The sequence below is a fragment of the Dipodomys merriami genome, unplaced genomic scaffold, assembly GCF_024711535.1.
Source record: "Dipodomys merriami isolate MVZ:Mamm:240054 unplaced genomic scaffold, mDipMer1.0.p SCAF_116, whole genome shotgun sequence".
Lineage (NCBI taxonomy): Eukaryota > Metazoa > Chordata > Mammalia > Rodentia > Heteromyidae > Dipodomys > Dipodomys merriami.
In genome coordinates this window covers 2,082,729-2,108,723 of record NW_027202449.1, presented here as the reverse complement: position 1 = coordinate 2,108,723, position 25,995 = coordinate 2,082,729, and the positions used below count along the sequence as shown (strand labels likewise).

The 25,995-nt window shown below is 62.7% G+C and overlaps 1 protein-coding gene across 2 annotated transcripts; it reads right to left on the bottom strand.

Moving 5' to 3' along the window:
* Window positions 1–1,028: 1,028 nt before the first annotated feature.
* Window positions 1,029–12,753, bottom strand: LOC138822864 (MTOR-associated protein MEAK7-like). 2 transcript variants are annotated; one of them, XM_070015821.1, is made up of 9 exons: window positions 12,704–12,753; window positions 10,866–11,012; window positions 8,780–8,962; window positions 8,012–8,242; window positions 7,585–7,729; window positions 6,028–6,456; window positions 3,758–3,876; window positions 2,595–2,774; window positions 1,029–2,106 (listed from the first exon to the last, which is right to left on the bottom strand). In XM_070015821.1, exons 3-9 carry the CDS (start codon window positions 8,930–8,932, stop codon window positions 1,981–1,983), a joined length of 1,383 nt encoding a protein of 460 aa, XP_069871922.1. In that variant the 5' UTR covers window positions 8,933–8,962; window positions 10,866–11,012; window positions 12,704–12,753; the 3' UTR covers window positions 1,029–1,980. The 2 variants fall into 2 exon arrangements, with proteins under 2 accessions (XP_069871922.1, XP_069871924.1); XM_070015823.1 differs by lacking the exons at window positions 10,866–11,012; window positions 12,704–12,753 and adding exons at window positions 9,628–9,681; window positions 10,306–10,326.
* Window positions 12,754–25,995: the final 13,242 nt, after the last annotated feature.

Genomic DNA, 25,995 nt, shown 5'->3' with positions numbered 1-25,995 from the left:
CCCAACCACGCCGGACACGGCCCTGTGGGCTACAGAACCCCCAGTCACACAGGGTGCCACGGACCCGGACCCCACGGAGCGTCTGCATGCACGTGGATGGAAGGCAGGAGGGAGCAAGGCCCCGGGACATGGCGGGGTTCCACGGGACAAGAACGGAGGGCATGCCAGCTCGCCACCCGGGGTGCGAGCCTCTGAGGGCAGGGAACCCCTTCCCTAGTCCCAGCTGATTAAATCACACACACACGACTCAATACAGAATGGGGGACACCTCCCCACCACCTGCTCCCTCCGCTTTGGATAGGAAAACCCTCATTTAGGCCCCCAGGTGTCCCAGCCAGCACTCCACGGCTCCGTAACAAGAGCTGCTGCTCCTGTCAGAACCCCAGGGTGGGCACTGGTCCCCCCACCACAGCCCTGATGCCCAGACGGCCACATGGGGCCCCCGGCCCTTCAGCCTGAGGCGCGGGTCCTGGGTCAGGCACATGGAAACTCGGCACTGCGGCCCTCAACAGCCACAGGCACACAGCCTGCTGGCCCTGCGGTACAGACGCTCACACCGTTCCCAGAGAGGCGCTTCACCGCACGTTTATTAAAAACATTGCTGAACAGCTGGTCACCAGTGGCTCACGCCTGTAATGCAAGATACTCGGGAGGCTGAAATATGAGGATCAAGGCTTAAAGCCAGCCTGGGAAGACCCTTATCTCCAGTTAACCAGCAAAAATTGGGACGTGAAGCTGTAGTTGAAGTGGTCGAGGGCTAACCTTGCGTGGAAAAAAGGAGCACAAGAGGTCAAGGCCCTGAGTTCAAGTTTCAGTCCCTCCCTCCCCCAAACAGACCACCATAATCCTTTGGCCTTGGGGGTGCCCGAGTGTTCCCCAACAGAAAGGTCGCCTAATACAAAAGCCCTCAGCAGGAAGGCGGGTGGTGACCCAGGCTCCACCCCTGCTGGAGGGCGGACAAGCCTTCCTCCCTCCCCAGTAGGCGCTGCTAATGGAACAAAAGTGCAAACCTGCACCACACAAGACACTGTTTGCTATGGCTTTTAATCAAGGCAGGAGACCAAAGACAAAGGCAGGAGGCACGGGTGTTTGAGGCACAGCTCTCTGGGACACCAGGACCTAAAGTGCATGTAGAGGCCTTCGAGCCTCTGTCAGAGCCCTGCACAGCTTTTCAGGATCACTGGAGTTGTTTAGGATTACAGGTGACTCCCACGTATCATCAGGAGGCTGAGATCTGAGGATCGAGGTCCAAAGCCAGCCTGGGCAGAAAAGTCTATGAGATTCTTATCCCGAGTTAACCAGCAAAAAGCCAGAAGTAGGCTGTGGCTCAGGTGGTAAAGCACTACTCTTAAGTGAAAAAGCTAAGGGAGAGTGCAAGATGTGGAGTCCAAGCCCCGGGACGGGGCAGACATCATGGATAGACCAATGGAGGCCGACACTTGGACCCGTGCCAGGCATGCTCACCACCGGCCCATGGGATGGCGCTGTGTCCGGCATCGGGCAAGCCAGGCGGGTCAGCACTGGCCAGCCTGCTCTGGGACCCACCTCTCGGTTTCTCATTCTCCCACCGCACGTCCGATTTAAGGGCAGAGACAGCTCCATGCGGACCCTACCATCAACGCCCGCCCAGGGCCCAGCCCCAGGCTCAGCATCTTCCCATTACCAGGCCCTTCCTGGACTTCCGCCCCTCAGGTGCAGCCGTCATGGAGCAGAGGCGCTAACCAGGACCCCCGGGACCCCTCGGATGGGAGCCCCTCCCGCACGCTCGCTCACTCCAAGTCTCTGGATCCCACGGAGAGGAAGCGACCCCGCGTGAGGCTCGGCTGCTGGCCTGGCACGCGAGGGGCTCCGTGCTGGGCTCGGCACGCCGTGTCCAGGCAGCACCTCCCTCTGGCCACACGACAAGCTGAACCAGCATGGCGGGGGGGTCTGACGGCCCGGCGGGGCGGGGCTCGGGCCCAGCCGGCCCCAGGCACCTCCTCAACTGCCAGGGTCGTCGCTGCAGTAGTCGGGGGCCTCCAGGAGCCCTTCGCTGTGGCGGGTCCGCCCGCTGGCCTCCAGCAGGATGCGGGCCTCGGGGTCCACATCCAGGACGCTCTTCTTGGCCTAGAAAGAAGGGGACGGGGGAGGGGGGACAGGGAAAGATGGGGAGAGGGGGAAGAAGGGTGGCTATGTTCACAGCATGCCTAGGGGGAGGCGCTGCTCCCAGTGACCGAGACCACGCCATGACTTCCTGCCAGCTCCCGCTCACCTGCCTGGAGCCAGCACCCACGGCCACCAAGGACTCAGGACGGCCCGGGCACCCTGCCCCAGCGCCCGGCCCCATGCTGGGTTACAAGGCATCATGGGAGCTGCGGGGCCCAGGGGCCCTTCACTGGATGGCAGAAGCAGAGAGCTGCAGGAGCCCCAAGCCTCACGGTCTTGCGGCCCGGCACCCCAGGCGGGGCCCGTCCTCCCAGGCAGCTCCACTAAACCACCCAACGTGCGGCGTCTAGTCCCTGCTGTGGCCTGAGGACAAGGTAGCCGGGGGAGGCGCGGAGAGGTCAGCACGATGGAGAGAGGCCCCGGGCACAAGGTCCCTGCCCAGCACTCACCCGCTGGAGCTCTGAGGGCTCTTCAACCGCCCACACCTCCATGGCCTCAAACAGGAAGTCCTCCTTGGCAGAGAGCTGCGGGCTGCCGTACGTGGTGCACGCGGGCCTGGCCCTGCTGTGCCCTTTCCCGAAGTCACTGTCTATCCAAAGCCCGAAGTAGCCATGCTGCCCGCCCATGCCCTGCGGAGGAGACCCCAGTGGACATGGCATCGGCATCGGCTCAATGCAGGGAGCGTCCAGCACCCTGGGCCGTGATCTCCAGAGCACGGTGCGGCAGTGCATGCCTGTAATCCCAGCAGGAGAATTGGAGGCGGAGGCCAGCCTGGACTACAGCGTGAGGCCTTCTCTCAAAACAAGCGAGCACCCGAGCTGTAGGCGGGGACGCGAGGGGATCTTTCTCAGGACCGTGAACGCCACACAGCAGTGGTGGCTGTTTAGATGCCCCGTTCCAAGTGGCTGGCACCTCTGTCCCACAGACGTCCCTCCCCGCAACGCCTCACAAGGACGGAGCCCCAGGGACGGAAGTGGAAGACACAGACCCTGGGGTCCACCATGAAAGATTTGGGGTAGACGCGGTGTCCTCCCGCCCTGACAGCCAGGAGACGCAGCACGGGGCGTGTGGCTGTCCCCGCCGGGAGACAGGAAGTGCTGGGCTCCGAGGGTGGGCTTGAACGCTGCCTGTCTGTCGTCCCCCCCCCCCCGCCCTGTCCACCACCGCCCCAGCCAGCGTGGAGCTGCCGCCTCACCACACCCTCTGACCCGCGCGCCCGGCTCTCACTTGGGGCGGGGAGCGGCCCGGGCGTGGACCTGTCCCACGGGACCCGCTTCTGCCTGTGTCCCTGGGGGCGGTGGGGCTGCTCTGGGGGTGGCTAACCCCGGTCTCCCCGCCCGTGACAGCTGCGCGGAAAGCCGCCGGGCCTTCTCCAGAGGCCCCGCCACCCTCCCCTCCCTGGGCTGTCACGCATGAACCCGGGGGCAGGACAGGGGCCAAGCTCACGGCGTGCGCACAAGCCACGGAAGAACTGGCAGGCGCGGGCCTCCCGGGGGGAGCCGTGCGCTCTATCGGACGGAGCGCGCGGCCGCAGCCAGCGTCACACACCGCGTACCCCGCAGCCCTCACCAGGCCGGGCATGGACGCGCCCCCCGCCTGCCCCGCCACTCACCAGCCCGTTGGGCATGGTCTGCTGTCCGTGGTTCAGGTACATGAAGTGGTCGTTGTAGCCCGTGTGTGTGTACACGGCCATGCGGGGGGCGATGGAGAAGAGGAAGCACTTGCTGTCTCCTGGAAGGGACAGGGGGCGCAGGGCAGCGACGCCGGGGGCTGCCTGACCCCAGAGCGGGGCTTCTCACCCTGCCCAGGTGCGCGGCCCTGGACGGGCATCCTGGGCATCCGTGGGCGGGGCCCCGACGCCACGCGTCTTACAGTGACGGCCCGCCCCGGGGCGGGCAGGGGCTGGAGGGAAGGACGGCGGTGAGGAAGGGGCCTGACATCCATGTGGGGTGCAGGAGCCCCCCAAGGACTCTGCCCACTCTCTGTGGTATCAGCCTGTGGGCTGAAGGCACCTGAGTCAGAAAGACTCAGAAAGAGGGGTCCCCTACCTTACCAGTGGGGACGGACAGCCACCACAAACACCAGAGCCTCTGGCACAGCCCACAGGGACCACGCAGGACATGGGGGAGGGCAGTCACACCACCCAGGAGAGAGAACACCACAGCAGACCTGCCCAGGGGGGCGGGGGGGGGGCATGGGAGAGTCAGGAGGGGGACGGCCGGGAAGGCAGACAAGGCCTGGACTGGTGGAGGGCACCCAGGGACTCCTTGGCCTGTAGCCCAGACAGATGCAGGGGCCTCTGGCCACGTTCCAGGGTCTGCCGTGGGCGTGAATCAGCCCACTCGGAAGTGAGACGCTCGTCCTGAGACGGCAGCATCTGGGCTACGGCCCTCCGTGGAGGACAGACCCCACGCAAGGGCAAAGCTGTGGCACCAGGGAAGGGGACAGACAACCTGGAAAGTTCTCCTGGAACCTCACAGACCTCCCCTCACTAGGCCTCGGCAGCCCCAGGAGATGGGCGTGTGGCTACGCTTACTGAGCCCTAACGCAGGGCCCAGCCTGCAGCCAGGAGCTGCGGGGACATTACTCTCCAAGACACATACACACCACCTGCGACTCGGAGTCGCGGGAAGGAAACTCTGGGCACAGGCCAGAGCCGCATCACAGAACCACAAAGGCAAAACACAGCGCCGTCCACCCCCCACAGTCCTCGGGGCCAGAGGTCATTGAGAGGACCGGTGGACACAAATGAATCTGGCAGAAGGCAGGGACGGGGCCGTCTGTGGAGCGAGGCTGCCCTCTGCTGGGAAAACCCGGCGGAGGGCGATCCTGCCTGCGGCAAGGCCGAGCCTTCCCGCCAAGACACACGAGACCCAGCGGAGCAAGCCCCGCCCCGGGCAGGCGCTGGAGGAACTGGGTCTTGATCTGGAATCACAAGTATCTGGCTCTGAACCGCCATCCTCAGATCTCAGCCTCCCCTCCTGAGTAGCTAGGATAGCAGGTGTGAGTCCCCAGAGCCGGGCTTCTCTGGGCCTGTAATTCCTAGAGCAGAGGCTGCCTGTCCCCACCCTAGAGGGGTACACAAGGCGTGCAGACACGTGCTGCGTCCAGAAAGGCAGCCTGCAAAGCCGCCGGTACCCGGGAACCTGGGGAGGGCTCTCATCATTTGCGGAGCTAGATTAAAAAATCTAGAACATTCTGAAACCTAGAAACAGCCTGATTGAGGGGACAGAGGCGTGGACCCCTCACTGCTCCTCCCTCGATCCCAGGCACCTGGCCACCACCCCTCAGCAATCTCCAGGACGCAACCCACCCGAGCGTGGGCCCAGCCCACAGAGGGAAGACCAGCAGTTCAGAGATACAGGTGAGCCCGGGCATACAGGGAGACGTCACAGCACACGGCCGTGTCAGCACATGGGGTAGCTCACTGCAGAGCTGGAGACCTGTGTCCCTCAGAGCAACTCGGAGGGAAAGGGCAGAGTCCCCTGGGCCTCTCCTCCAGTGTCACACGGTCACAAGAAAATGTCTACGTGCCACAGCTCACAAAGCCAGGAAGGAACAGGCAGCGTGCCTGTGCACGTGTGCGTGTGTGTGCATATGTGTAGCAATGTCCATCTGAAAGGCGTGGCATCTCTTGGTGCCACACACACCCCGCACCCCAGCACCCCTGGCAACGCTCAGCCTGTGTCAGCTGAGCGAGGGGTGCTGGCTTTACCCCCCTGCCTGGGCCGGAGGAGGGTCTGTGACATCACAAACCACCCTCAGCCATCAGCGTGCACTGCGACTGCCACCCCGAGAGGGGACGGTTCAAGCCCTCCCCGCACCCCGCCTTCTCCATGGCCCGGCACGGCCTGTGCCGGGGTCTGGGGCTCCAAGTGTTACCTTGAAACTGAGGTTTCACCTCCCAGGAGCAGGAGGCGAAGCCGCCAAACACGTGGCCGTCGCGGTCCTGGAGGAGGGCCAGGCAGGGCCCCTGGTGTGTGATGCGTCCGCAGAGCTGCGCGAAGCTCTGCCCGTGCAGCCGCGAGGAGAAGAGCAGGCGCCAGCGCTGCCGCTGCTCCCCGCGCAGCTGCGCGCCCAGGTAGACGGCGGACAGCACGTCCAGGAGGCTCTCCACCTCCCCGCCCGGGCCCACGTGGCGCTCGGGGAGCAGCGGGGCCGGCTGGAGGGACGGGGACAGCAGCAGAAAGCCTCTGTGGATGACCACACCCAGAAACACGCCCACGAGGGGCGCCCGGAACACCCAGTCCTCAATCACGGCTCGGTCGCAATCACAGTCCAGCCACTGGGGCTCCGGAAACTTCTGGCCACCTGGGGAAGGGAGACCGACATTTTCAGAGCCACCATGTCACCTCGCAATGACTGTCTGAGTCTGCACTGAGTGAGCTAGCAGCCACAGTCACACGTGACTGGGGACACAAGAGATAGCTCGTCTGAATGTTCTCAGCAAGTGCTCATTCAAGCTCAGACACGGCGGCATGGAGAAGACAACCATGTCTCCAGACTTGTCTCTCACTGATCAAGGCAGCCAGGCCTCACCCAGGGCTCAGCCCTGGCCCAACACCACCCACCTGAGGGCCAAGAGGAAGGGGCTGAGCCCCGCTGGGCCTGGCGGCTCAGGGTCGAGAGGGCCGGGTTTCGTGAAGGACAGCAAGAGCCGTCATGCTGATTTCTAACTCAGACCCGCCAAGCGTGGAGGGGATCTGGTAGGATCTACAGGATCTAGTACAACCTCCGTTTCCCCATATGTGACATGGGTGCAGTGCTAGGACCCAATTCATTCGCTGTCACGTGGACAAGAAGGGCTTTTCGTCTAACACCCACTGATACACGTAAAACTGACCTCAGACAACCAGGTCTTCCCAGCCCACGCCCCGTCCAGCTACTGGATATGCAGAAACCCTGCTGATTCTACTTCCTGTCATCCCTGATCACTCTACCTTTCAAAAACCTTTTTGGGGGTTTTGTTTTTTGCCAGTACTGGAGCTTGAACTCAGGGCCTAGGTGCTGTCCCTAAGCTTTTGTGCTCAAGGCTAGTTAGTGCTCTACCACTGGAGCCACAGCTCCACTTCCAGATTTTTGCTGGTTTATTGCAGATAACCAGTTTCAAAGACTTTCCTGCCCAGGCTGGCTTCAAACCACAAACCTCAGCTCTCAGCCTCCTGAGTAGCTAGGACTACAGGCGTGAGCCCCTGGCGCTCAGTGGTCTCTCATTTCTTATGCCAGTGCGGTACTTGAAACCTTTTGGGTAATTTTAATTAAACAGCTTTCTATTCCAGTGACAACTTAGAGTTTCTGTTTTTTACAATTCTCCCATTTTAAAGACACTGACTTCGGGCTTTGCTGATTTCAGAGCTTTGCTTGAAGGCTGCAAGATGGAGAGAGACCATGGCATCAGAGGTGGACCCTGAATCAGAGGGGGGGTGCTTGGGGACTTGCCTTGGAGCTTTATCTCAGAGAGCAGCTGGGCGGCCAGCCCCCCCACACCGGCCAGGGGGCCCTGGAATCTCCTCGGGGTCCAGCCCCTCAGCTCCTGCCGGTGGACCAGCACGTGCTCCACAGCGCCAACCAGACCCTCTGTGAACTTGAACACGCCGATTCCACTGTTAAGAGCCGCACCCGCACAGAGCACAGGGCACAGGGCAGGGCGGCTTTCTTCATGCCATCCTCCAGCACCAGCAATGACACAGCCCGTGTGGGCCACCACCCCACCCCGGTGGGCGTTCTAATGCTGGCCTGGAGCCTTGCCGAAGCCATCCTCCAAGAGTTCCGACCTCAAGCGGGCCGTGAGCTGGCCCACAGCCCCGCGAGGTTGCCGTCAGTCCCCGCCCCGCCGAGAACAAGCCTGCCGCAGAGGCCGCTCTACCTTCTGGACTTCTCCAGCTCGCACAGGACCTTCTGTGGCAGTGATCATTTTCAGGATCACGAGGCTCTTCTCCTCCGCGTTTCCCTTCAGCAGGTAAGACATGGCGGCCGTGAACTGCTCCCGGGAGACGCTCTCGCTGGGCCCCCGCGCCTTCCCGGCCAGGTCCACCCTCCGCATGCCGTCAAACAGTCTGGTGACCATCTCTGGGGGCAGAGCTTCGCCAACATAGCTCTGCTGAGGACAAGGAGGAGAAAGGGCCCACCAGGCTGACTTCCACCCAGCCAGTCACCGGGTCGGACAGGCAGCGGAGGACCGCGCCCAGCCACGGCGTGCAGGATGCTCCTGGCACGAGGTGGCCTTCCCTGACCTCCTGACCCTCCCCCGCCCGAGGACCCACACACGGGGCACTCGCGGCTCGTCTTGGCCCCTCTGGCCCGGCCCCAGCCTGCCCTCCCCACCCGGGCCCTGTCCTTCCTGTGGCCGCTGGCGCCTGCTCATCACCCTGCTAGCGCTGTCACGCCCATTAGCTGCCCAGGGCCTGCCTGCCGCGACCACAGCCCGTGCAGAGCACCGTGGTCTCTGCCTCAGAGCCACGAACGCTGAGCTGCTGCGGTCGCTGGAGGTGCACCGCCACCGTCTCTGGGAGGACAGTCAGGCCACACAGGGCTGGGGAGACGCAGGCGGCTCCTTCCTCTCGTGTCAAACCCCGAGGCAGGTTTGAGGAGGTCCCGGTACATCGGCCAGGCCACGGCCCCTCCACCCTCTTGCCTTCAGTGCCTGCAGCGAGAAGGATCTGGACGAGGCCCCTGTGCTGCCCGTCCCCGGCGACAGCGCGGCGAACAGCCGGTCCAGCTCCGCCTGCTCCTCAGGAAGAAACCGTGAGTGGAACTTGGGCCCCGACAGGCTTTTGTTGTTCCCCATGTCTCCTGGTCCCTGGCAGAGCGGTCCTGTCTGTGGAAGGCAGGGGTTGGGGCCACGTCAGAGAGAAAAGACAACACCCCATCACTGAAAGGAAATGTGGGCAGTTATACGGCCAGCACGTATGGATCAGGTGGAAAATGCAGCAGCAACACACACTGTACGCAGTCTGTAATGTTTCAGTGTTCCAGAAGCAACAGTGGGGAGGCCCAGTCCTGAAGCCCAGGGTGCACTGAAGTCTGCTCACAACTGCCAGGCAGCCTGGACATCTTTATCTGAAAACATAGCACCAGCCAGGTGCTGGTGATGCTCACTGTCAGCTCCGGAGGCTGAGACCCAGAGGATCATAGTTTGAAACCAGTCTGGCTAGAAAAGTTTGCAAGATTTCATATGCAAAGAACCAAGAAAACACTGGATCAAGAGGTATGGCTCAAGTGGTAGAGCACCAGCTATGAGCGAGAAAGCTGAGTGAGGGCACCAAGCTCTGAGTTCAAATCCTCGTACCGACCAAAGAGGGGAAAAATTAAAATGCTGGGCACCCTGGCTCACGCCTGGCATCCTGGCTACTCAGGAGATTGAGATCTGAGGATCGTGGTTCAAAGCCAGCCTGGGCAGGAAAGTTGGTGAGACTCTTATCTCCAATAAACCACCAGAAAACCAGAAAAGTGGCGCTGTGGCTCAAGTGGTAGAGCGCTCACCTTGAGCTGCAGAGCTGAGGGACAGCACCCAGGCCCAGAGTTCAAGCCCCACAACTGAAGTGGAAAACAAACAAACAAAAAACTAAGAAAGCATGGTATATAACGTGACTAAAAAGTGGGGGGAGGGGGGCTCCATTTTAATTAATGTAAATTCCCTTACTTTAAAAAACGAGTGGAAAATGCTCAAATGCACAGGAATTTGGTAAACTGAGTCAATGTCCCAGTAAACAATCCCCCAGGAAGTCAAACAGTCAAGCGCACATCCCAGCAGCCAAGGGGTCCTTCTCGCTCATAGCTGGTCTGCCTTAACTTGGTTTAACAGGCCTCAGTGAAAGATTTCCTTTAATATAAGGTTTGAGGACTGAATAAAGTGATCTGGGCAGTCCATTCTGCTTTCTGGAGGCCAAAGCTAGGTCTGGATGGCCCCAGACAGGCAGGGGCCTGCTTGGGAGAGCCCTTCTCAGACACTCTGGGGGACGCTGGAAATCTGAGGAGCGGCTTCCTGGGGACGCGGCCCTCCTGGATCCTGCTAGGGTGCTCCAAGGCCTCCCCGGAGCTTCTCAGACTGCATCTCTTCCCCGCTGGCGCTCGACACCCTGTCTGCCTCCAAGGGGCCATCATAGAGCCATGAGCAGCGGCCTCAGGATGCCCTCTCTGGAGACACTCCAACCACCTCACCTGGACACACTGGCTTCTGCCCTGCTCAGCCCGAGGCCGAGGGGAGGAGCTCCTCCTGCAGGCCCACAAGGCAGCTCCCCTCGTCCTTCCTGCCAGGTCACACTGAGTGCCAGCCCAGGACTGCCATGAACTTAATGAGCTGCTCAGGGCTGGGAACAAACCCAGAGAATTGTGGCGTGCGTGTGTACAAGGGGGAAGCCCCCTCCCACACACACGACCCTCCAGCCCACACCCAGGGTGCACATGCACCCCTTCCTCTCCACCAGCTCTCCCTCCCCAGCAGCGACCTTGACGCCGGGATGGTACCTGCCAGGCCACAAATGGCAGAGGGGAGGGGATGGGGATGGGGGGCAGCAGGGATGGGGATGGGGATGGGGGGCAGCAGGGGAGGGGATGGGGGGCAGCAGGGGAGGGGATGGGGGGCCAGCAGGGGAGGGGATGGGGGGCAGCCCAGCAGGGGTGTGGAGGGGAGGGATGGGGGGCAGGGATGGGGGGCAGCACAGGGGCGGGGCCCAGATCCACTCCACCGCGTGCGCCCCGGCCGCCGGGGCGGTGCTGACCTCGGACGCCCCGGCCTCGGACGCCCCGGCCCCGGACCGCAGGAGCTTCACCCTTCCAGAGCCGCGGGTGGCTCCATTACATTCCCTGCGACGGCGCTGACGGGCGGTCACGTGCTCCAATGGCGGAAGCGGAACCTGGGGCGGGGCCTGGAACGATATTAGCCAATGGGGACGCGCTTGCCGGGGTGGGCGGGGCGGAGCGCGGCTGATCGCGTCGGGGACGCCGGGAGGGCGGGGCGCCGGGGAGGAGGCGGGGCGCCGGGGAGGAGGCGGGGCGCCGGGGAGGAGGCGGGGCGCCGGGGAGGGGGCGGGGCGCCGGGGAGGAGGCGGGGCGCCGGGGAGGAGGCGGGGCGCCGGGGAGGAGGCGGGGCGCCGGGGAGGAGGCGGGGCGCCGGGAGGGCGGGGCGCCGGGGAGGAGGCGGGGCGCCGGGGAGGGCGGGGCGCCGGGGAGGGCGGGGCGCCGGGAGGAGGCGGGGCGCCGGGGAGGGCGGGGCGCCGGGGAGGGCGGGGCGCCGGGGAGGAGGCGGGGCGCCGGGGAGGGCGGGGCGCCGGGAGGGCGGGGCGCCGGGGAGGAGGCGGGGCGCCGGGAGGGCGGGGCGCCGGGGAGGGGGCGGGGCGCCGGGGAGGGGCGGGGCGCCGGGGAGGGCGGGGCGCCGGGGAGGAGGCGGGGCGCCGGGGAGGAGGCGGGGCGCCGGGAGGGCGGGGCGCCGGGGAGGGCGGGGCGCCGGGGAGGAGGCGGGGCGCCGGGGAGGGGGCGGGGCGCCGGGGAGGGGGCGGGGCGCCGGGGAGGGGGCGGGGCGCCGGGGAGGAGGCGGGGCGCCGGGGAGGAGGCGGGGCGCCGGGGAGGAGGCGGGGCGCTGGGAGGGCGGGGCGCCGGGGAGGAGGCGGGGCGCCGGGGAGGGCGGGGCGCCGGGGAGGGCGGGGCGCCGGGAGGAGGCGGGGCGCCGGGGAGGGCGGGGCGCCGGGGAGGGCGGGGCGCCGGGGAGGAGGCGGGGCGCCGGGGAGGGCGGGGCGCCGGGAGGGCGGGGCGCCGGGGAGGAGGCGGGGCGCCGGGGAGGAGGCGGGGCGCCGGGAGGGCGGGGCGCCGGGGAGGGGGCGGGGCGCCGGGGAGGGGCGGGGCGCCGGGGAGGGCGGGGCGCCGGGGAGGAGGCGGGGCGCCGGGGAGGGCGGGGCGCCGGGGAGGAGGCGGGGCGCCGGGGAGGGCGGGGCGCCGGGGAGGAGGCGGGGCGCCGGGGAGGGCGGGGCGCCGGGGAGGAGGCGGGGCGCCGGGGAGGGCGGGGCGCCGGGGAGGAGGCGGGGCGCCGGGGAGGGCGGGGCGCCGGGGAGGAGGCGGGGCGCCGGGGAGGAGGCGGGGCGCCGGGAGGGCGGGGCGCCGGGGAGGAGGCGGGGCGCCGGGGAGGGCGGGGCGCCGGGGAGGGCGGGGCGCCGGGGAGGAGGCGGGGCGCCGGGGAGGGCGGGGCGCCGGGGAGGAGGCGGGGCGCCGGGGAGGAGGCGGGGCGCCGGGGAGGAGGCGGGGCGCCGGGGAGGGCGGGGCGCCGGGGAGGAGGCGGGGCGCCGGGGAGGGCGGGGCGCCGGGGAGGAGGCGGGGCGCCGGGGAGGGGGCGGGGCGCCGGGGAGGGGCGGGGCGCCGGGAGGGCGGGGCGCCGGGGAGGGCGGGGCGCCGGGGAGGAGGCGGGGCGCCGGGGAGGGCGGGGAGCCCGGGAGGCGGCGGAGCGCCGGGGAGTCGGCGGGCGCGCTGCCCAGAGCCTGCGGAAGGGGGAGCCCGGGCGGGGCTGGGGGGGGGGCGGCTGGTCACAGGGAAGTGACATGGGGGCCCCAGGGGCGCCGGGCAGACTCACCCGGCTGTCACTGGGCTGGAAGGACTGCTGCGGACTCGGCTCCCAGCACCCCTGCGGACTCGGCTCCCAGCACCCCTGCGGACTCGGCTCCCAGCACCCCTGCGGACTCGGCTCCCAGCACCGCTGCGGACTCGGCTCCCAGCACCCCTGCGGACTCGGCTCCCAGCACCCCTGCGGACTCGGCTCCCAGCACCCCTGCGGACTCGGCTCCCAGCACCGCTGCGGACTCGGCTCCCAGCACCGCTGCGGACTCGGCTCCCAGCACCGCTGCGGACTGGGCTCCCAGCACCGCTGCGGACTCGGCTCCCAGCACCGCTGCGGACTCGGATCCCAGCACCGCTGCGGACTCGGATCCCAGCACCCCTGCGGATTCGGCTCCCAGCACCCCTGCGGACTCGGCTCCCAGCACCCCTGCGGATTCGGCTCCCAGCACCCCTGCGGACTGGGCTCCCAGCACCCCTGCGGATTCGGCTCCCAGCACCCCTGCGGATTCGGCTCCCAGCACCCCTGCGGACTGGGCTCCCAGCACCCCTGCGGATTCGGATCCCAGCACCCCTGCGGACTCGGCTCCCAGCACCCCTGCGGACTCGGCTCCCAGCACCCCTGCGGACTCGGCTCCCAGCACCGCTGCGGACTCGGCTCCCAGCACCGCTGCGGACTCGGCTCCCAGCACCCCTGCGGACTCGGCTCCCAGCACCCCTGCGGATTCGGATCCCAGCACCCCTGCGGACTCGGATCCCAGCACCCCTGCGGACTCGGCTCCCAGCACCGCTGCGGACTCGGCTCCCAGCACCGCTGCGGACTCGGCTCCCAGCACCGCTGCGGACTCGGCTCCCAGCACCGCTGCGGACTCGGCTCCCAGCACCGCTGCGGACTGCATGCAGGGCCCTCGGCCCTCGGTCAGCGCAGCAGGCTGGGTGAGGGTCTGTCGGTGAGAACCACCTGGCCTGTGGAAGCGGCCTGGGTTTCAGCCCGGGCGTGGGGGCCCGTGGAAGCAGGTTCCGGGGCGCAGTGCTTCCTGCTAACCACCGCTGGGCCCCCGGGCCGCGCACACCTGAGGCTGGCCCCTTCCCACGTGGCTTTGGGCCCGCCAGACCCACGCCCCAGCCCCTGCACAGCCGGGGTGAGCGGGACTCAAACACGAGGTCCCTGCCCCAGGGCCCCGGTCTTTAGGGCGATTCCACCAGGGGAGGATGGCTAGGCGGCTGTCGATAAACGTGCGCAGAAAGATAAGGGGAAATAGAGGCAGGAAGAAGTTGGAGCTAGCGTAGGCAAGAAGTGAGCGTAGAAAAACGGACAGGGATTTCTACACTTGAGGTCAGAGGCCCTGTGAACATTTTCCTTGGTACCTTCCCAAGCCCTGTCAAAACTGGAACCCAGCACTACCCTGGCAACGCCTTCCCCATCACGGGGAAACCAGGATTCAGAGAGGTTAAGTGGCCTTCCCAGGGGCACACAGCAGAACTGCAGCAACTCCCGACTGTGCTACAGGCTCTTCCCACTGCAGTGCCCCCGAGTTACAGCAGTCAGCCGTGGACTCTGCAGCGCAGGCCGGATGAAACCGTGGTCTCAAAGACTCCTTAGGAGTGGGTGCCCTCACACTGGGAGCCCCAGAGAGGCCACCATAAGACAAGAGCTGGACAGGAAGTGGGGGGCATCTCCCCCTCCTTCCTGTCCACCACCACACAGCACAATTCTCCCCCTGCCTGAGGGCTGTGCCTCCAGGCCGGCCCGAGCCACCGAGAAGGCACGGCAGCTCCTCACCCCTCCCGCACACCCTTCCCTTGAGTCAGGAGATCTTGCCTGCTTTCTCCTTCACCTGCAGGCGGCTAAGCTGCGCTCCTCCCTGCCGCGCCACCTCCAGTCCCCGCACTGGAGCAGGCCAAGTCCTTCCCTCCCGTGTTGCCCAGCTCAGGCCCTGCTTTGGCCTCTCACACCGGGGCCGGGCCCCCATCTACCGGCTCCGCTTGGCTGCCCTGGTCTCTGCTGTGGTTCGGCTTTGCTGTGTGTGGTCTGAGAACGTTGCTTCCTAGCAAACATCCCTGCCAGGCTAGTGCTGTGTGCCCTGAGCACGGAGTCCGGTGCCTGGCATCGGGGCGGCCATAAACACCTGACAAGCAGGAAAGGCTGCGGGGGGCACAGGGGGAGTCCCATGGGGGGCGGGGCACCTGAGGCTGGGAATGGAGATGTGGCCGTCCCACCGGGCTCCCCGGAAGTGGGTGCCCAGATCACCTGCCCGTGGGACCCTTCCCTCCTGAGCTCCGGGTGGTGGCTCTCAGGAGCTCCGAACTTGTCCTGGGATGAGGCCCTGAGTTCAAGCCCCAATATGGGGGAAACAGAGAGAGGGGGTGCTACCAGCGGCAGGCACGTACCACCGTCAGCTTGTACCCCCCTCTGCTCTCCTGCTGGGAAAGCAAAGGTACACGCGGTTTAATTTTAACTGGGGAAGGTTTATAGGGTTGGAAACTCTGCGTATGAAGGCAGTGAGCGCCGGGAGAGGATCTGGGACGCAGCGGGGCTGCCTGAGGACAGCACCGGAGGGAGGACAGAGGTAACCGGAGCCCGGGGAAAGGCCTCGGCAGCAGGAAGCGAAGCCGACCGTCCCAGCCCAGGCAGCCCTGGGCCGCTTCCCCAGGGACCCGCCGGCTCCGTCTCCGACCAAAGGTCAAGGTACAAATAGAAAGATAGGGACTCTGGAAAGAAGTCCTACCGGGACTAGAAACAGCCAGCGCTGAGCGGCACCTGGCTCTTGGTTTTTCTGGTGGCAGGCGAGGGTATGTGATGGTGTGCCCACAAGGGGGCGCTCATGACCACAGCAACATCAATCACTGTGATCTCTCCCAAATAAAACACTCAGCCGTCAGACGTGGGGGTGTAAGGTCTGTCCAGGTGAGCTGCGCCGCTCACGCCTGTCATAATCAATCACTGTGGTCTCTCCCAAAAGACGTGGTGGTTTAAGGTCTGTCAGGTGAACTGCTCGGGAGGCTGAGATCTAAGGATCGCAGTTCAAAGCCAGCCCGGCCAGAAAAGTCCAAGAGGCTCTTATCTCTAATTAATCACTCAAAAACCGGAAGGGGAGCTGTGGTTCCAAGTGGTAGAGCTCTAGCTTGAGCAAAAGAGCTCGGCGACAGCGCCCAGGCCGAGCGTAAGCCTCATAACTGACAAACAAAAACAAAAACCTTCCAGGTGGGGATCGTGGATGCAACGCCGCGGGCCCACACCTGGGCTCACCACCGCCGGCACCGTCCCCCCCCACCTCCTCGCTGGCTCTCCCGCAGCTACTGCAGGCTGTGGGATGGGCCCAGGCATGCTCAGGAGCCGGGCTGTGTCCCTGTCCCTGCCTTTCCTCTGTGAGCCCACAGTCACGGGCCTAGCGACTGACGACCACACCGTCATCCTCGATCCCCCGCACAAAGTCCCTGGAGCCCAGACCCCGTGCCAGCCTCCAGGAGCCTCCGAGACCCGCCCCTGCCCGCCGTGGAGTCTGGAGAATGGCGGGTGTTTTATACAGCGCCCACAAAGCCGCTGTGGAAAGGGCTGAACTGGGAGGCTGCCTGCTGCTGGTGGTCCCTCTCAGCTCAGATCCTGATGAACCCCAGAACTCACAGACACCCCCCCCCACGAGTCCCCTGGCCAGCTCCCCGCCTGGGCACCGGTCCTCCTGCTCCGCCAGGATCCAGTCCCCCCACACTTCTTCCTTCCCCTTCAGGACTCAGCTCAAATGCCATCCCCACCACCCCAGACCCCCCTGCCGGCTCCCCACCTGTAGCCATAGCCCAGGATCCAGCTCCCAAGGGCAGGAACAGGGCAGAGAGGGCCAGATTGGGGGGGGGGGGCGGGCGAAGAGCAGCCCCGTGCAGAATCTCCTTCCTCGCCACATGGGGGGGTGGAGGGGAGGGGGGGCAGGCGGGCACAGGCCTTTATAGTTAGTGCCTCTCGTTCCAGCAAAGACTGGCTTTGCGGTAAGTGTCACCATGAGTTCAGCCCCCGCGCACGGCTCAGCGCGGGCTGGGTGTTCACACCCGAGACTCCCTGACTTCCTCTAAAGCCATACAAGGCGTGAAAACCTCCCTCCGGCTTGCTCAAGCCCTTCGTGCACAGCTCTGTGGTGGCTGGGCAGAAGGCGGTCACAGCGTCACCGCGGGCTGCCCGCCGGTGCCCTCCTGGGCTACGTAGCACTGGCTGCCTTTTACGGTCACACCAGCACCTGCTACCAGGCCGAGGCCCGTGAAGGAAGCCCCAGCGGCGTCCATCTCCCAGGCTCCCAGCGGAAGCCTGGCATCCCGCCGGCGGGGCGGGGGGGGGGGACGCTCCCTTCCCCCCCAGCTGTTCCTTATAACGGCCCTGGCCCAGCCCAGGTGGAAAGTCTTTAGATTCGTCAGGTGTGGGTGCTTTAGACGCCCGAGGGCTCCGAGCAGTCGGAGCCGGGCCAGCCTGGGCTCGAGCACATTCGAAGTGGACCTCGGGGGCGCCGGGCTCCTGGACGGCTCCGGGGCTGTGTTTTAAGGAGCTTGCGGGGCCCCAAGCTCCGGCCACAGGCATGGGCACAGCAGACAGAACATGGCAGAACACCGCCAGAGTTCACAGACGCACACTCACACACATGCACAGCACCGATCACTGCCTCACACCTCCACATGCACAGGTACTCAGTACTCACACCCACCCAACACTTTTCCTCTGCACTCCTGCCCGACTCTGGGTGTGAAATCCTCGTGTGTGCACCTTTATTATGCAAGTGCTAATGTTGGGGTGTCTACCCTTGTCTACTCAGGGGTGGATTAAACCATTAGCAGCATAAGGTTGCTCAGGTAGCCACTAAGGACGTCCAGAGACACAAAATGCCACTGTGCATCACACTGCCACTTCACAAGGGAAAAGCATTTTAGGTGTAAAAACAAACAAAAAAAAAATGAATTCAAGACACCTGTGGTTTCCAGTCCTTCTGTTCTTCCAGGGGGGATGGGGAGAGGTAGAATCTGCACCGACCCACAGCTCCAGGCTCTCCTTCCTGTTTTTGTCCCTGATTTCCAGTTTTCTAACTCAGAGCACCTGCACCCTCATTAGTTGAGCTAGCTGATTTCTGAGAAAGCCGTTCCAGCCAGGTGGCTGAGGACAGTGATGAAACAAATTGTTTTCAAAGAAACCCACTGGGCAGGTCAGCGCTCGGGGCGGAAGCCACGGCTCATCCACGCAACACCAACTGTGGGGTGTACAACACCCGCATCCAGGTCCAGCTGCACTGGTCAGGACTTTGCCCACCTCCCCTAGGAAGCCCCAGGTTCCACTCCCCATGCGTGTTTGCAGACGGCCCCTGGCTGAAGCTATACTCACCCATGCCAGGCCCTGGGTCTGCATGGCAAACAGGTGATGGAGGAGTGAGTGAAATCTCATGGCAAACAGGTGATGGAGGAGTGTGTGAAACTTCGAGAGGCACTGGCTGGACTCAGCCCCCAGGCAGATGAAGGCTCCCTGCAGGGATCTGCCCCCTACCTGTTCAGAGGACGGATGGGCTGGGGTGGATGGCATCCTCCTGTGTTGGACCTGATTTTTCTAGAATCAGGTTTGTATCACTTTCCTGTAGCTGCTGTAACAAAATATCCCAAGCTGTGTGTTGTCAAAACATTTCTGGGTCACAGTGCAGGAGGTCAACAGTCCACATTCAAGATGTCCCCAAGGGCCGGCTCCCCTGTGGGAGCTGGGCGAATCTGCCTACCTAGCTGATACACGCCACACCCGGCCCTCTCCTCCTCATCTTCATGAGACGGAGGCGGGGGGGCGGGGGGCCTGCTGTCCCCACCCATCCAGAAGCGAGGATCCATGTGGGTCCTAGAGAACTGTTTCCTGGGGGACATACAAGGTGTGAAGCCGTGGTTGGCGTCCAGTGCGTGAGCGTGTTTAAGAGACACAGATGGGTGGGAGGCTCCGGCAGCCCCAGGGCCTTGCGGAGCTGAGACACCCAGTCACACTCTGCCCCAACGCTGGGGCTCCCACATCCCACAGGGAGCCTGAGTCAGGCTCAGCCCAGCTGCCCCCTGAGGCTGACAAGCGTCCCGGTTCCGGGGCTTCTCCCAGCCCTCTGGAGCCGGGAGCTTTGGGAGGTGGGGCTCAGGTGCGGGCCTCAGGTACCCAGCAGCACTGAGAGCCCCCGGTGGCCTGCTGGACACTGATGACCATTGTCAAAAGACCTGAGCCCTTGCGGCCCTAAAGGCCGGCCCTGCCCACGTGACCAGCAGTTTGAAGCCATGCAGAGCGGCTTTCTCCCATGGTGCACCGCGGCCCTCCTCCCGGAGCCCCAACCACGTGACGGCCACGCACAGCTGGCCTTTGTCCAATTAACAGTGAAGAGCGGGTCTTTTTATTTTTGGTCTTCTTTCTTCTTTGACTTTAGACTTTATAAAGGATCAGATGGAATTGTTTGAAGCCATCACGGGGAGTGAGACCAATGTTATCCATCCCACCGTTCATTAAAAGTGACAAGGAGCACAGAAGTCCAGATGCAGCCGCTGGTGAGTGGCGCACGGCCACCCCCAGCCCTTCCTGCCTGTGCGGCCAGCACAACCCCCCTTAGCTCCGCCCCCTGGCCAATCCCCCTGCGGCTCCTACCCTGTCCAGCCAGGCATTGTCCTTCTAGACCTCACCGATGGCTTCACGGGAGCCCCAAACCCAGAACTGGAAGGCCTGGCTCCTAGCCCAGCCTGCTCCCCATGAATCCCCGCCCCGCCGTCATGCCCTCCTTCACATTTCTCAATTCTCCAGGGCCTCAGGGCCTAGGGCTGCGTCCTTGGGTGCTGGCCCAGGAAGTGAGGTGACCGGCTCTCTGCAGCCGAGGGTCACCTCCCCGCCAGCCCGGGCCGCTCCTGGCCGGAGGTGATGTGGACCCAGGTCAGCTCCCATCCGTGTGTCCTGCAGCCCCCGGCGCCCGGCTTGGCTTGGCCGGGTCCACCCTTCCGGTCACTTTGCACCAGTGCCCTAGCGAGATTCCCCAAGCATTCTGAATGGGGCGCTGAGGGGCACCCCTTCTAGTACCGGGCCCAGATTACACAGCTGATTCTGAGCCAGGAAGATTGCTGGGAAGGGTAAAGGGGTGACTCAGAACTCAAAGATAAGGGCGTGGTTGGGCCTCTCAGGGTCACAAACAAGGCCTGGAAGACCGAAGAAGCCCAGAAAGTGACCAGAGACCCTCTCCTCTCCCTCCAGCGCCTTCCCCTCTCCCTCTTCTCCCCTCCCTCCTCTCCTCCCCTCTCCAACTCTTCCTCTCTCCCTTTTCTTTTTCTCCCCCCCTCCCCTTCTCTCTGTCCTCTTCGCTCCCTTGAATGTTTATTCCCGTGTCTTCCTCTCTCCTAAAGACCAACCCACCAGATGTCATCTCCTCTGCCCCTGACATCCCAGACCCGACCCAAGGCGTCATTTTATTGCTTCCTCTGATGGGGCAGCTCGGCCCAGGTGCTCAGCTCTGGTCAGTCAATTCTAGCCAATTGGCCATAGCACCAACATGTGCTTCTCCAGGGATGCAGGGAGCAGAGTCAGCAGCTGGCAAAACACAGACTTGTCAGGAAGCTCCCGGGAGGCTGCTGGGCCCCAAATGTAGCCCTGCTATTAACCGTTAGCACCCCCCACCTCCCACCCCCGCAGCCCTCCAAGTGGGCTCGTGATTGATAGGTGGACCTTTGACCTCAAGCCCATTCCGGCTGAGCTGGGACTTGATGTGAGCTTGGGGAAAATCTGCTCTTGACAGTTCCTTTCACTTCCTATCAGAAAGCAAAGCAGACCAAGCCTGCCTTGATCAGGCATGCGCTCTCTCTCTCTCTCTCTCTCTCACACACACACACACACACACACACACACACACACACACACACACACACACACACACACACACACACACACACACACACACACACACACACACACACACACACACACACTGTATTTCCTGACACTCTGGAAGCGAGCTGTATGTTTCTGACCATCCCTTCCAGCCTGACTCTTTGTAACTCACACAGGAATTCTCTTGGGGCGCTCAGAGCTCGTGAGGGACACACGCGTCCCCACCGGAAGCTGCTGAGCCTGGGAGGTCAGTGTCCCTTGCTTCCTTCCGCTCGGGGGCCTCGGCAGGAGCGCCACAGTCCTGGCAGGGAACAAAGGCCCTGCTGTGTCGGGCGCCCCGCTGCGCTCGCAACTATGAATGGTGACCTGTGACGGCCTCTCCCAAGTTTTCCTGCTCTGCACCGGCCGCCCCGGCCTGCGCCGGCTCTGGCTGCCCAGAGACAGGAGGCCCCAGGGCTGCTCTCCGCAGACCTCCTCCACATCAGCCGCAGCTAGGAGGGGATGGCAGCCAATCAGGCCTCGACCCCCGCCAGGCCTTCTGGTTGGGGGGCACTCACCCCATTGTCCCCGGGGTTATTCAGCAGGGCTTGCACAGCCGATTCTGAGCTTGGCCCCTGCTGAGGTCCTGGGGCACAAGCGGCTGGGCTTGACTTCCTCTCACCACCACCCGGGGCCTTTGGCTTGGGAAAAGCATAAGCAGGGTTTTTTGCTCTGTGTGTTAGTCCTAGGGCTTGAACTCCAGGCCTAAGGTGCTGTCTCTGAGATTCTTTGCCACAGCTCCACTTCTAGCTTGCTGGTGGGTACTGGGAGATAAGAGTCTCTTGGACTTCCCTGTCCAGCCTGACTTGGGACTGCAGTCCTCCAGAGTAGCTGGGATTACTGGCAGGAGCCACCCTGCCTGACCTCACATAAATACTTCCTAAGCATTTCAGGGTATCCCCTAAAGCTGGACATGCATGTTAGCACGCTCAGGGTCCCCAGTCCTCTGCACACAGCCAATGGGAACATGTATGTATGTCAGGAGTTGTACTAGAATGTTCTTAGCAGCACCATGCACAATCTCTATGGAGATGCCCATCAGCAGTAGACTGGCACAGAACTGTGATCCACCCAGATTCTCCTCATGGGACGGAGTGGCTTAGAACCCCACAGGACAAGGGGCAGGCCACACAATCACAGTCCACGGGAGAGAGGACATGGCTTGCGGTGCCATGTGTGATATGGTCAAAGCTGACCTTTGCTGTCCAAAGTTGGGTGACAGACAAGGAATGAGCCCACGGGGCGCAGGACAGGGGCACTGGCGCGCTGATTCTTTCCCTTATGTGGCCGCTGATAACTCGATGGAGTTCATGCACCACGACTCGGAGCTGCACACTTCAGACACGGGCCCTACCTCTCTGGGTATGGTGTGTCTCCGGGAAAAGCAAAACAAAGCCTGAGAACTCACTGTGGGGAAGATGGTGGGAAGAGAGCCGTGAGTGCTGACCTGGGCCTGGCTCCACGCAGCACCCCTCCGAGTCTCAGTTCTCTTTGGCCTGAGCCCCCTCAGCAGGCTGAGCCCCTCAAAATCCTTAACCAGATTCCACCTGCCCAGTGCCTTGTCTGTACAAACAGCATTCCTAGACTGTGGGGACGAGGAGCCTGATATTTCCAGGTGCCACTGTGAAGCCCTCCCTCCTCCCTCCGTCCCTCCCTCCCTTCCTCCCTCCCACAGAAGGCTCCCCAAGGCTCAGGTTCCAGCTCAACTCCAGGCCCCTCCAACAAAGTGGGAGCCCCCACATCACCCAGCTTGCTTAAGCATTCATCCTGGAACTGCCAACAGGAGGTGGGGTGCTGTCTTTATACCCCCAACCCCCCAGCACCCACCAGTCCACTGGGCCCATGGATTTCCCAGCTGTATTTATTGTTCCAGAGCCTTCCTGAAACCCAAGATCCTCCTCTGCAGCCCCCGAGCCCGTGGCTTTGTCACGCAGACCCTTTGAGAACCGCCCCGGCCCTGGGAATCAGCTTTGAAGCCCTGGGGGATTGTTGTGGGGGGCTCCCCCCCCCCAGCTGGCCGCCCCACCTGCTCCTCCAGCTGCGCTTTTCTGTCTCCTCTTTCAGCTCTTGGGGCCGGGCAGGGAGGTCAGGACCCTCCCACAGCATCTGTTCTGGGTGCTCGTAAATTCCTAGGGGACAAAGCCAGCCCAGGGAGGGGGGCTCGTGATCACCAGGTGGGGTGTTTGGCTGAAGTGGGGGGTGGCCTCAAAACACTGCAAGGAAAATGACGCGACCCGCAGGCTTGCTTAGACACTCCCAGCACCATGGAAACAGGCAGCCTAAGGGAATGTTCTAGAAACTGTAAAGGACCGGGCAGGAGCGCGTGGGCCCGGAGACAAAGCCCGTGCGTCTGTCTTGAGCTTTGCAAACCTCCAGCAGCGGGAGCCCTGCTGTCCCCACACCCCTTGTTCTTCTGGAAAAGGGGCTGCATGGGGTGAGTGGCTTCCTGCACCCCGCTCCTCTGGTGCTCAGAACAAAGAGAGCGTGTTCAGAGCGGCATGCTGGTAAGTCTCCCCGTTTGGACTTCTCTTGAGAGCCAGACGCTTGGGGAACACAGGGCCCTGGCCGCAGGGCGCCGTGCCCGCACCCACCCCCACCTCTCCTCATTGCTCAGCCTCCACCTCTGCTCCTCCCCTGCCGAGGCCAGGGGCCAGGGCTCTCAGCCCCTCGGAGGGCCAAAGACAGTCATGCCCATGTGCCTGTGTGTGTGTGTGCACATGTGCCAGTCCTGAGACCAGAACTTGGGGCCTGGGTGCTGTTCCTGAGCTATTGTGCTCTACCACTTGAGCTCCATTTCTGGAGGTTTTTTTTGGGGGGGGGGGGTTGGTGATTAACTGAAGACAAGACCCTCATGGGCTTTCTTGCCCAGGCTGGCTTCAAACCCCAATCCTCAGATCTCAGCCTTCTGAGAAGCTAAGATGACAGCGTGAGCCGCCGGCGCCCGCTGATGATGTTTCAACGTAACTGCTTACAGCACTTGGAGGGGCGAGGACCAGGGACCTTGCATACACCACAGGGGGACAGAACTGGGGCTGGAGATGGGCAGGAGTCAGCCACAAGGCCCCACAACATGCCCACAGTCCCAGGCACCAGGGGAGGCTCTGTGCCAGCCCCTCCCCACCCATCCAGTCTCCCAGGATGGTGTCTGTGGGCCGCAGCAGGGGGCCTCAGGCCTCTGTCTGAGCCTCAGCATGGCTGCACCATGAGCCCTGCCAGGCCGGTTCTGAGCGCTGGGCCAGACATTATGCTACAGCACACCGGATACTTTGTAGCAACAATAAGAGGCAGACAATTGCTATATTGTTTTAAAAAGACAAAACTGGGCGCTGGTGGCTCATGCCTGTAATCCTAGCTACTTTGGAGGCTGAGCTCTGAGAATTAAGGTGTAAAGCCAGCCCTGGCAGGAAAGTCCATGACATCCTTATCTACCAAATTTAAAAAACAAATTAAAAAAGCCAAACTGATGCTGTGGCTCAAGTGGTAGAGGGCTAGCCTTGAGCAAAAGAAGCTCAGGGACAGCACCCAGGCCCTGAGTTCAAGCCCCAGTACAGGGGAAGTGGAGGAAAGACCATAAAACTGAGGTTCAGAGAGGTTCTATAGCCTGTCCACCGTTATGTTATACATGTAGGAAATGGCAGAGTCAGGATTAGAACCCACATACTTAACCACAGTCATCACACTGGTTCCTACTATGCGTTATGGTTTTCTTCTTCAATGAGAAAATGCATCTGCACCTCCCAAATCAACCTGCAGGGCAGCCAGTTGCTCCAAAATACGGTACACAGGGAGAGGAAAATGATCAAGGAATCCTCCGTGGGAAAGAGCGAGAACCTGCCATTCTCCAGGTAAATGCCGCTCTCCAAGCTGCCTCCCCAGCCCCGCCCAGCAGCACCTGGGGTGAAATGCATGCTGGGAGCTGCCACCCTGGACTGGCGAGCTGGGGGAGGGGCACCGCCTCCAGGAGGATGCTCGGCGATCATCCCTGAAGCAAGCTACAATGTGGTCCAGCGTTGCCATAGCAACTCCCCATCTGGGCTATTTCCATGAAATGGGGTCCACATCTTCTTTCTGTCTAGACTGCTGTGGCTTTGGCAGGGGGGAGTGGGGGGGGGCGGGGAAGGATTCTTCCCTTCAGTCAACAGATCTTTAAAGGTGTCTGGGGTGGGACTTTCAGATGCTTTCAGGAACCAGACGGCTAACAAGAAGCAGCTAATTAAAGGAGAGCAAGGAAATTCAGTGGGTGATGTGGGCTAGAGGAGCATCACATCTGTTCAGGCAGTCCCTACTTGCTCTGGAAGAATGGAAACCCATACTGTTGCATCTTCAGATTTGCTAAGAAAAGTTACCACAAGCCACGCACAGGTGGCTCACGCCTATAATCCTGGCTACTCGGGAGGCCAAGATCTGAGGATCACAGTTTGAAGCCAGCTCGGGCAAAAAAGTCCCCATAAGACTCTTATTTCCAATGAACCAACTCCAAAGCCAGAAGTGGAGTTAGAGCACTCACCTTGAGCAAAAGAGCTCAGGGACAGTGCCAGGCCCTGAGTTCAAGCCCCAGGACTGACCAAAAAGAAAGTTGCCAGCTGAATTTATATGCAAAATCTTTTCCATATTCAAACGCTGGCAACCCGCTTTGACATGCAAGGTGGGGCTCCAGGCACCCTAACGCTGGTCACCCACTGCCTAGCTCTGAGGAGGCCAGAGCCTCTTAGCACTGTGCATTATACACTGTGCAAACGTGTGTGCATGTGCCTATGTGGGGTGAAATCTGCCTTGTGGGTCAGCAGCTGGCCAGCTCCAACTCTGTATCAAGCCAAAGTGTGGCTGAACAACTACATCCAATATAAGTCACCAAAAGGGATTAACAGAGCTGGGCCTGGCGGCCTGTACCTGTGATCCCAGCCCTCGGAAGACTGAGACAGGAGGATCTGGAGTTCCAGGTCAGCCTCCTCCCTCTTTTGGGAAATAAATGATTAGCATTCAGAGATGGAAGAAAGCGTTCACAGTGCACTGATTGTGACAAGAGCAGATTCATAAAAATATGAAGAGCATGGTCTTCAATACACTGAATTAAAAGTCTGGGAAAATAATCCGATCTGCAAATGTGGCAAGACTTAACCAGGATACAAGGCTCTTTTTTTTTTTTTTTTTTTTTGCCAGTCCTGGGGCTTGAACTCAGGGCCTGGGCACTGGGCCTGAGCTTCTTTTGCTCAAGGCTAGCACTCTACCACTTGAACCACAGCACCACTTCTGGCTTTTTCTGTGTATGTGGTACTGAGGAATGGAACCCAGGGCTTCATGCATGCTAGGCAAGCACTCTACCACTGAGCCGCCACCTTCCCAGCACCAAGGCCTTTTTTTTTTTTGAGTCAGGGTCTTTCTGTCAGCTCAGAAGTCCCCAAACCCATGGCCCTCCAGCGCTC

Bases quoted from the DNA above. Each gene is read 5' to 3' on its own strand.
- LOC138822864 (XM_070015821.1), bottom strand. From the start codon at position 8,932: ATGGGGAACAACAAAAGCCTGTCGGGGCCCAAGTTCCACTCACGGTTT. The intron at 7,730-8,011 runs GTAGAGCGGCCT...GGCGTGTTCAAG, and splicing joins GAGCTGGAGAAGTCCAGAAG to TTCACAGAGGGTCTGGTTGG. The intron at 3,877-6,027 runs GTAACACTTGGA...TGTCCCTTCCAG, and splicing joins GGTGAAACCTCAGTTTCAAG to GAGACAGCAAGTGCTTCCTC.